This window comes from Solanum stenotomum, unplaced genomic scaffold, assembly GCF_019186545.1.
Source record: "Solanum stenotomum isolate F172 unplaced genomic scaffold, ASM1918654v1 scaffold1838, whole genome shotgun sequence".
Taxonomy (NCBI): Eukaryota; Viridiplantae; Streptophyta; class Magnoliopsida; order Solanales; family Solanaceae; genus Solanum; species Solanum stenotomum.
This window is the reverse complement of record NW_026025006.1, coordinates 8,233-18,795: the sequence shown is the minus strand read 5'-3', so window position 1 is coordinate 18,795 and position 10,563 is coordinate 8,233. Positions and strand designations below refer to the sequence as shown.

General features: G+C 35.4%; 1 protein-coding gene across 2 annotated transcripts; it reads right to left on the bottom strand.

Moving 5' to 3' along the window:
- Positions 1 to 1,917: 1,917 nt before the first annotated feature.
- LOC125850655 (serine/threonine-protein kinase STY13-like) lies at positions 1,918 to 10,019 on the bottom strand. Of its 2 annotated transcripts, none has more exons than XM_049530512.1 (3): positions 9,862 to 10,019; positions 8,083 to 8,997; positions 1,918 to 2,512 (listed from the first exon to the last, which is right to left on the bottom strand). In XM_049530512.1, the coding sequence occupies exons 2-3, from the start codon at positions 8,979 to 8,981 to the stop codon at positions 2,173 to 2,175; spliced, it is 1,239 nt and encodes a 412-aa protein (XP_049386469.1). In that variant the 5' UTR covers positions 8,982 to 8,997; positions 9,862 to 10,019; the 3' UTR covers positions 1,918 to 2,172. The 2 variants fall into 2 exon arrangements, with proteins under 2 accessions (XP_049386469.1, XP_049386467.1); XM_049530510.1 differs by having other exon boundaries at positions 8,083 to 9,012; positions 9,862 to 10,017.
- Positions 10,020 to 10,563: the final 544 nt, after the last annotated feature.

Sequence of the window (10,563 nt, the reverse complement as noted above, 5' to 3'; positions counted from 1 at the left end):
ATGGAGAGCTGCACATACAGCAGTCACTATTGCTATAATATACTCTTATAATATCATTGACTAATGAGTAATTTCTGAATAAGAAACCTTAATGATACCATAATATTTATATATACTCTTAGTATCATTGTTCAGAAATCTTAATGATACCACAACAATATACATATACTCTTATAGTATCATTAACTAATGAGTAATTTCTAAACAAGAAACCTTAATGATATCACAACAACATACATATACTATTATAGTATGATTGACTAATGAGTAATTCCTGATATACATGTACTCTTGTATATAATGATTTAGTATCATTTAAGTGAAATTATCAGCCCTAATGATACCAATACAATATCTGATATTGATTTAGTATCAGTTAAACGAAAATTATCAGCCTTAATGAATGAGGGGTATGGGTTGTAATTATTTTTGAATTACTTTAAATTGAGGTATAAGCATGCAATTAGTTTCCCTTATTATTTTGAGTTTTATGACCCATTTATGTAATTTTTCCTATTTTTTATGTTATTGTTGCTGCCTATACTTTCCCATATGTTTTATCTTCTTGTTGTTGGAAAAATAGATTTCCGACCTTTGTTACCGTCTATACTTTTTCGTAGCCTTATATTCATGGTAATTAAATCATTTTGTGGTCATTTGATTCTCCATCCTCTTTGTTCCATTGTTTCCATACTCAATAGGGCTGAAAATATAGAAATTGTAATATGATTTTTTAACTTTCATGGTTTATGTTGAGGTAGAGTTGAATTTTATCTAGTTGTTTATATCCGACTCATGTGCTTACTTATTTTTTTTAATTCCTCGATGAAAATCTTGTCTCCACCACTGATTTCAACACTTGAATTTTATATCGACTGTTTGTATTTATCAGTCACTTTTAATCAACTAAGTACTCAAATAGTTTCTTAATTAATCTTTAAGAAAATAGACAGATTAAAATTTAAAGGTATGTTAAATAGTCAATTTACTGATTTAAAGACGTGATAATTGACAAGAGGGAGTTGATCGATAGCAAGTATATCCACCTCTAATTTTAAGATTGTAAATTTGAATCACTTTTACAAGATGTGATAACTACTTCTTATGAGATTAAACTATTTTAAAACACAAGACTTATCCCCGTCTGCACCTAACGTGAGAAATTGCTTTTTCCTCATGCCAAAGGAGAAACCACACGTTGAGAGTTTTCCGACCATTCCAAAACAGTGACCAAAAGTTGTCTTGTTAGTATGTTTTGCCCAATCATACCTTTGATTTTTCATTAAGTTTTCCTTTAGATACTGAACCTTATAACTATTACTGGTGACTTATTTAAATGTGTCTTGACCAGCTTTATTTCTTTTTTTTTTTAAAATGTTCATTCTTGGTTCTCTCTTTCCCTCTGAAGGGTATAGAAGAACTATGGGTCAGCTACTTCATGTATTACATCGTATTGCCCAAAAGGAACATGCTGCAAGAGCGTAAGTGAGTGATCAGCATAGGAGACATCTTTATCACATCATATATATATAAATTCTTACAAATATTGATTGAACTTTTTGTCCTTTCTTAAAAGATCTTACTAGATAAAATTGAAAATTGAAAATTGAAAATTTAGCTATTAAAGCTTTACCTTATTTGAATTATGTATCTAATATACCTAAAAATATATGAATTTTTTTTTTATTATATCCATTCGCTAGAGTTTGGTTATTAGTTTTGTAAGTACTAATATGATAAAAGCCCATGTAAACCATAAGGAACTCGACAGCAGCAACAATTTCAATTAGATTAGGGACTTTGCATCCATGCATAACCAAAAAACTTTGATTCCCTTGTCTTCTGTGGGGTGGATCTGCATGTAACCATCTTCAGCACCTGGTAAAATTTGATTAAAGTAAAAAAAAACATAGCCATAATGGACATGTATACATACACATACTCCTCTATTATCACTAATCAGAATCTTAAATTCAAGAAGAAAAGGAAATCAAAAGAAGATACAACACAAAATCAAACAGTTCCTTGTCATAACTTTCTCCCTTTTTTTCTATCTGAATAAAGAAATTATGCCTCTCATAGATACACATGCCAGACTTTGGAATCACTTCAGTTTAGCCTTCCCAAATCCTTTACTCTTGCCCTTTACTGCCTACAGTTTCTCTTTCCATATCAATCTGTAGTCATGGGTTGACTGATGCAGCATCTGAAACGGGCCTTTCTGACCTTCGTCAAGATCTCTGTTTCTGCAGCCTCAAGCATTCTGACCACCTGAGAGAAGGGTGGTCTATTGTCAGGGTTACCATCCCAGCAGCAAGTCATGATTTCAGCTAGGACAGGTAAACAATCACTGGGGATGGTTGGACGGACACCTTTGTTGACAACTGCAAAAGCTGCCTGCACAGCAGTCATGTTCTGGAAGGGAAGCATCCCCGTTAGAAGCTCCCACAGAACAATGCCAAAACTATAAACATCAACTTTTTGGGTGTACGGTCGGTGCTGGATCATCTCCCTGCAAAACACAGTAAAATGCACTCAAGTAGCCCACAACAGCACGCACATGCTAAACCACAACTAGGAGCATTATCCTTTTATTTTGCAACAGGAATAATGAAAGAATATTGCAAGAAAAAACAAAAACATGCAATTCAGAAGGTATTGCTAAGATGTGAATACAGTAAAAAAAAATACTTGCTAAGATGTGAAAAGATTATTTTTTCAGGGAAATGAGACAGGTTTCTTTTTCCAACCAACCAAAAATCAAATTTTGAATATATTATAATTGGATGTGATATACAAGAGTGGCTACACATGCCAAGATACGAGCCTTATTTGTCATGAAGATTGCAACTTGGCAAGTTCCCATCTATTTTCCTCAAGTCATGCATGCTACTCATCTAAGCACTACTCAGCCCTCGCACGGGAAATAATTGCATTGAAAAATCTTGGGCCATCACAGCGAAGTGGTCCATCCCAACTTGCAACAGCACACTTATACATCACCAGAGACACTATATACATCCATTCCAATCACAAGCATTTTGACACTCTTCAACTAAATGTTGGGAAATATTGTCCAATTGGAAATGAAACCTTCATCTGTCGTACTTTTTTTTTTGACAAATGCAAGCTTAATCACAGGCATTTGGTCAGTCTCTTATAGACACCGACAAACACCATCTTCTTCGACTAAATGTCGGAAAAAGTTTGTCCAATTGCAAGTGAAAAACTTCATTTGTCATATTTCTCTAACAAATGCACGCCTAATCTCCAATCTCCTTAGTTTTAAATAAATGTAATTTCATCCCAGAAGACAAGTTTCATCTCTTATATTTTGTAGAAAGCTAGGTCATGGAAACTTATTACACAATTATATCCTAGAGATATATCCATAGATACTCTTCTTTAAACTTAATTATATTATGAATCTCCAGCCAATGAAAAATGATACTACTCTATCTTTCAATCTCCTTTCATCCTGGATTTCTCATTTAACTCGAGCTGCACATCCTAACTGCCGCATCAAGCCCGAGAAAGAAAATAATAAGCTAACATATGTAATATCTTTCTTTTCTTTTTTTTGTGAAGGCTAACACGAAAGTTATTATAAAGGTCTAAACCATGATAAATTCATGTCTTTTGGTCTGTTAAAATGTAGCAACATGTTAGTGAAGTTTCCAATTGAAAAGGCACACAAGTAGTAGTGACACAATAAACAATCAATCAAACAAGTAGCTTAACCTCGAACAAAGTTGGCTCGGCTTTATGGATTGGCAACCACCATGCTCTATTCAGGCCCAAATTGAAGTGAACATTTTGTTTCCATCATTAAAACTTTACCATAGTTATCAAACAGGGGAGTTCGTAATTTTACTTGTTGTTTATGTTCTAATTTCATGATTATAAAGTTCATCTGACAACTGCTAAAGCTGTCCAGTACGCAAATGCATTAATTGACACATGACACTGCAGTGTACCCATACATACAGAAGTGTAATTTCTTGGTAGACAAAGTTAGAATAGTCTCACTATGAGTATCTGTACCTTCCATATTCTTGTGTTTTTTTCATGTGAATGTACACATGTGCTATGTCAGCCTATCTAAATCCTTTAGAAGATTTGAAGCATACACTTCTCTTTCTTACTTCTCCAAGAGAGCTAAAAAGCTGACAGTTCTTTCATGAAAAGATCTACACTGCTTAATCACTTTAGATAAGGCAAGGGAACCTTGGTATACACGAGACAAGCAGATGACACCAACCAAAAGTACTCTTTCGAAATCAGGTGAGTCAAAAGTCAGGAGCTAAATATAAACTAGCTACACTTCCCTCTCAGCCTGCCTGCAATCCGGTGACAAACTTATTCTTCAGCAAATGGGGCTGAGTGGAATTTGTTCAGCCTTTTGTGTAAAATAATTCACCTTAGCCTAAAAAGAAATTGTTCACTGCAGAAGATGGCACCACCCTTTGGCAGCCACAACAATGAACAAGAATGAAAAGCTAGCTACAAGGTATCCTCTGCTGATTTCAGAGACGAAAAGCCAGGATGTGGTCATCAGAATTCCAGCATATGTCATGTCTCTGTTTCCTATCCCATCCACAGTTAGTACGCTGGTAAGGGCAAGAACAACTAACCAAGGACTTCCGACAGGATGGAACAAATGGCGACAGGAAAAATATCCAAAATGGATAGTAGAAGATGAAGACCACTTGGAAGTACAAGTACCCGATGTTTGCAGGTTAAAAAAACCTTTTAGCGAATCCTACTAAGGAGAAACTATGGAGGAATTGCGATTCTCACAAGTTACGAATGTTGTAGGCAATGATGGTTTGTGGACATGGATGACTGCAGTAGAGCCTGTAATTGCTTGTAGATCTTTTCTAGGACATTCTCTCTCAAGATTTTGAGAAGGAAGGTACAATGCTTGTAGGCAATGATGGTTATCAGATATGTTTGAGTCCTATAACCATCATTGCCTACAACATTCATGTTGTGTCCACACAAGAAATCTACATAGGACTTGAACTAAAAAAATTCAATGTACTCTCAGAAGCCATATTCAGGACACAATCTCAATGCAAAAGATAGCAGATGCTATGATTACACAAGTTCAATTTTTGCCAATCTACTCTTCTTACTTCAATTGTTTGAAATAGGGCAAGGAGAAGAAACTAACCCTTGGAGCACGACATGCAGCCTAGTGGTCAATGAGGTGGTGCAAACCTTGGAGACTAAGGTTTAGAAAAAAACATTAGGTGATGTCTACCTATCTGCATTTGCCGAAACCTTGGCAGACCAAGTTATTTAGTACATGTGGTGGCAAGAGGCAGCAGGTACCTGGTGAATATTTGGGTGCGTGCTGGCTGGCCCGGTCACCCCGTTATAAAGAGAAACCCTAATTTTGAAGCTAATTCTGTCAAATTTCAAATTAAGGATAAGAGATGATACACCCAAAAAATAAGTTGAACCACTTAAGCTGAAGGGCCTACAACTACCCAACAGAAATTGTTTAACATTTCTCAATTTGATTACTGTTACATGGAATGAGCACCATGAACAATTTATTATCAGATAGATCGACCAGATGAAATAAAAACCAAAGAATGGCATAGGAGGGAACAAAACATGAGAGAAAAATATATGGTGAAGCCACCCTTTGCAAGTTTAAAACGAAGGTGACAGATGAGCTTTTGTATACTGTTCTAACTAGAAGACTCCACAAAAGAACATGAGTGTGAACTATGGTTCATCTCTACAAATCTTGAAAACAAATTATATGAGCAGACTGAGTTAAGCACACTAAAACCCACAAAAAAGGAGTCTTTCACATTTCTAGCAAGAGGCACAAATAACAAAGTTTAAGGGTTGAATTTTTGGAGGTAGCCAACATTATGCTGAGAAATATAACATTACCAGTTATAAAAAAACATAAGTTTAAGGGTTGACAGGAAGAAACAACTTCTGTTTCTTAGCAATACCAGGCATACAATAGGAACACTGGAAACAAACAATCTGACTCTTTCAAAAGGTTATCCAGTTCTTAAATCCATAACTTATTTCCCCCCGGGGGTTAGCTCAACTCAATTGGCAAAGGATGACGGATTTGTGTCTTAGGCCACAAGTATGAGCCCTTCGCTAAGAGAATTAAGACCAATATTTAAGAGGGGGAAGGTAGAGTAGAGTGGGGGTCCATGAGCCCATCATCACCGAGTTTCGAAAGCTCCGATTGGCCCAAAGGGTTGGTTATGATAGGCTATAAACAAGGATTTTTTAGTTATTCTACATTTTAATTGAGTTTGAGCTAATATATGATTAATTTACACTCATAACGTGTATTTTGTTGTGTAGGACGTATTCCCGGGCTAAAGAACGAATTTGGAGATAAAACAAGTAATTTGAGACTTTGAAGTCTGAGTAGAAGTCCAAGAAAGTGATTCAGGTTCAAGTCGAGGTTCAATGAGTGAAAGCACAAGCGGAAACACATGAAAATTGACCAACAACCAATTTTGGCCGTACGCGCCACGTTGTGTGCACTTGCCTTCCTGCCAAGTTTGAGTGTCAACCCGCAGAGAAACAAAGGTCCTAGAAATTTTCCTTCGACCTACATGCCCCGCCCCAACCCTAGGCCAAAATTCAAGAGATTTTTCAGCTTTTTTTGTTTGGGGTCATTTTCATCCAAAATTTTTGGGACATGTTATAAATACTTGGACAACACATTTTTGAGAGGAATTTTGACCTAGCAAGCATTGGAGGAGCGGAGAAGAGTTGAAGCGCTCAAATTTGTTACTTTCAATCACTATTTGATTCAATACGGAAGTTCGAATCAATCGGCAGTTGTATGCTTTCTAGTTCTTATTCTTTGATGTTCTTTTATGCTATTATGGATTAGTTTCTCTTATTGGGTTTCCACAGATATGGTGTATTGATTGACGTTTTTAGATCTGATTCTTGTTACTTGTGGATAGTAGTTTTAATTGATTGTTGAGCTATTCTTGATGCTTTAATCGGAAGAGGAAGTGGTCTATGATTATCTTTGTACAATCCTATTTTAGCTCAAGTTGAACATTTCCATTGATAATCGAAAGAGGTTCTTGAATAATTTATCTTGAGTTATAAGTTGATGATATTTGTGAGAAATCATCCGAAGATCTATTTCTATCCATAGTTTTTGCACATTCTTGGGATTACATTAGTTTAAACTTGTGGAATCTGAGTTAATTGCTAAAATCTTGCATTAGTATTATGTATATTACCCTACATCTCATATTGATAGTAATTATTGCTTCCGTTATCAATTGTCTTTAATTACGTTTGTAGTCGATAATCGTGGTTAATAACCACATCAAACTCAAGTTTTGATCCCCTAAATAATAGTTAGCAAGCTTTTTTGATTCGTCACAATCTTACTATACTACTTTCGAGTAGTGAAACTTTTGAAAATCATGTTGTGTTTTGTGCTCATCAATTGAATCCACATAATTTAAGAGGAGGGTAGAGGGGTGGGCCCATTATTCCCAAGTTTCGAAAGCTCTGTTGGCCCAAAGGTTTGAGGGTAGAGGGCGGGTCGGGTCCATCATCCCCGATTTTGGAGAGCTCTGGTTGGATCAAGACAGATTTCTCAATCATCAGGGAAAAAAATTAAATCCTATCACTTTTTCACTTTAAATCTATCTTTAGGCAATGAAGCTGCAGTTATATAAGATCATTATATAGTTAGTAGATATAGTGCAAAGAAAATGTTCAGTCAAATATCATATTGGAACATAAACATATCTTACTGATAATATTTCTCTATTGTCTTTGATAAGTTAAAGGCAATTGTAAAGCAAACACAAGTATGCAAGACATTTGAATGAATTCTATGAAATGAAGGAAACTAAAACCATTAAAGAATCTATGGAACAGCCGAAATAGCTCTGTGTTATGGTTAATATTTAACATATTGAAAAAGAAATAAAAACTCAGTATTATGGTTTTGCCAAAAGACCAGGCTAGAATAAGACAATCGCATTTTTTTTGACAAAGGTAACAGTAAATAAGGCAATCACATTTAATGAGGCAGCTAAAGGGTTAGAGCCTTACGGAGCCATCCAACGGTATGTTCCAGTCTCTGGTGTCATTCCTTCTGTCTGCACCTCAATACGAGCAACCCCAAAGTCCGCAATCTTGATTGATTTATCAGCAGAAATTAGTAGGTTGTCAGATTTCAGGTCACGATGTATCAGATTCAGGCCATGCACATATTCCATACCCCTTGCCACATCCAAGGCCTGCTTCACTGCTAACTTCAAGGGAACAGATCGATTTTGTCGCCTAGTGAGAAACTGACGAACTGATCCTCCTTTAGCATATTCAGTGACAATACACCACACCATGGGTTTACGGCATGCACCGATAAACCGAACAATATTTGGATGTCTCAACCTTGCCAACATCATAACTTCCTGCTGAAACTGTTGCTCCATCAAGTGAGCCCTCTCAAGATCATTATCCGGCCTCTCTAGAAGCTTGATAGCAACATCCTCACCATTATAAGTTCCTTTGTATAGTTTCCCAAAAGCCCCTTGAGCAAAAGCTGGCCCCATGTTGAGCTTCCTCAAATCAATTGTCCACTCATCATAATTCTCAAGCCCATTGGTAGGAAATCGAGGATCCATCAACGCTTTAGCTAGGGCATCATCACTCAACCCATGCAAAGCTTTTCCCTTATTTACACTAGCTGCAACTGAATAGTTATTGTGAACACGCTTAAGACCCTGATGATTTAAAATACGAGTGTGCGAATCATTTGATCCAACACTGCTGTTATCCATGGACATTGCAACTGAACCTCCACCATTGCTCATCTGCAAGCTCCCATAACTATCGATTGACATGTGTGATCCCTCATCAAGCTTATGGTAAAAATTTTGTGAGAGTCCATAATGATCAGGGTTTTCATTTAAGTCTATAAGTCCTGCAAACTTTGGAGCCTCCAACATTTTCCCGTCTAAGCAACTGCAAAAAAAAAAACTATAGGTTCTTTAGCATGAGGATTTGTAAGTCAAACTTCAACCGTCCACAACCTGTACAAATCATGAAATGTGAGAAGCTCGTCTGTTAAAAATTCTTCTCTCCAACTTCATGCATCAAAACACAAAAAACAAATAGGAGAAAATAACTGAACAACGATTAATTTCAAAATGAACCCACAGAAGAAAGGCTTGTTGAGAAACTGTCTCTTGAGTCTACACTCAGAAGTAATATTTCAGTTCATTTAATTCCTTCAAATTAGCTAAATGACTCATTAAATGTAATCCATGAGTATATGCTTTCATAGAGCACACTAAGTATAGATTCGCAAAAACCTATTAATGTCTTATTCGTTTTGTAAAGCCAGAACTATTTGGACCAATGTTTTGCTGTTTAAAGGAACAATATTTTGCTGTTTGGGGATTCTTGAGAAATGACAGAGTAAAGAACTTTGTTGAATTACATGCAGAAAAATCTTGAGAAGCCTGAAACATCTGAAAGAACAGATATATAATAACTAAAAAATAATTTTAAAAAAAAGTGAACTTGTTGAGAAGAGGGGGAAAAAAAGCATATACAGACCCACCCAACAGGTAAGAAGTTCCATTTCCTCTCTTACATTTATCTCCCCCAACAGTTGAGGTTTCAATCGTAATTAGAACAAAAACGCGTTTTCGATTTGTAGCTCAAGCTTGAAAGAAAACAAGTCAGATACATGAAGCACAAAACAGGCAAAAAACATAGCTAAAGAATTTAACAACAAAAGCAAAAAACCAGCTGAAATCCTTCAATTGAAGTGAAGAAAACCCCAAAAAATCAACAAATTAGGCGATCCAGTAGTAAAATTACCTGGATCGAGTAGACTTGACTTTGAGATATGGTCTGAAAACAAACCGATCGACCGAAAAAGGAAGTCTGAGCAGCAGCAGCGGTGGAGAAACGATGTCGTATAAAGAGATAAAAGCAGAGAGGAGAAGAAAATGAATGAATGAATGTATTGTTGGCCTTTTGCAGTCAGTCTTGTTTTTTTGGTCTCTCGTTTTGTTTTAGTTTTCCAGGCCACTTTTGTCTCCTTGCATACCCACTTGCTGGGGTCGACCTTTATTTGGACTCAAACAACTTGTTTCTTTCCTCACATAAATGCATAATAATTTTTACATATTTCATCAAATTATTTTTATTTTATGTATTTGATACTAATAGATAGTAATATCTTTTTTTACTAATTTAATATAAATTATAAAATAAGTTATCTCGGGTAAAAAATAAAATATCTTTATTTGTTTATATTAATTTTTTATGTTAAATCAATAAATGCATGATACGTATTCTTACACTTAATATGATTAGTTAATATATATTTCACTTTCATAAAATCACTTAACAGTGATAAGATAATATAGTGACTAGTGTGGTGTAATCACCCCAGAATCCAGATAAACAATTTTTCACCGTTAATCATTCTTATAATTCAAATTATTTTTTTTCAAAAAAAAAACAACCTATTACATCCATATTTCAATCATGACATAATGTGACATTATTAAAAAA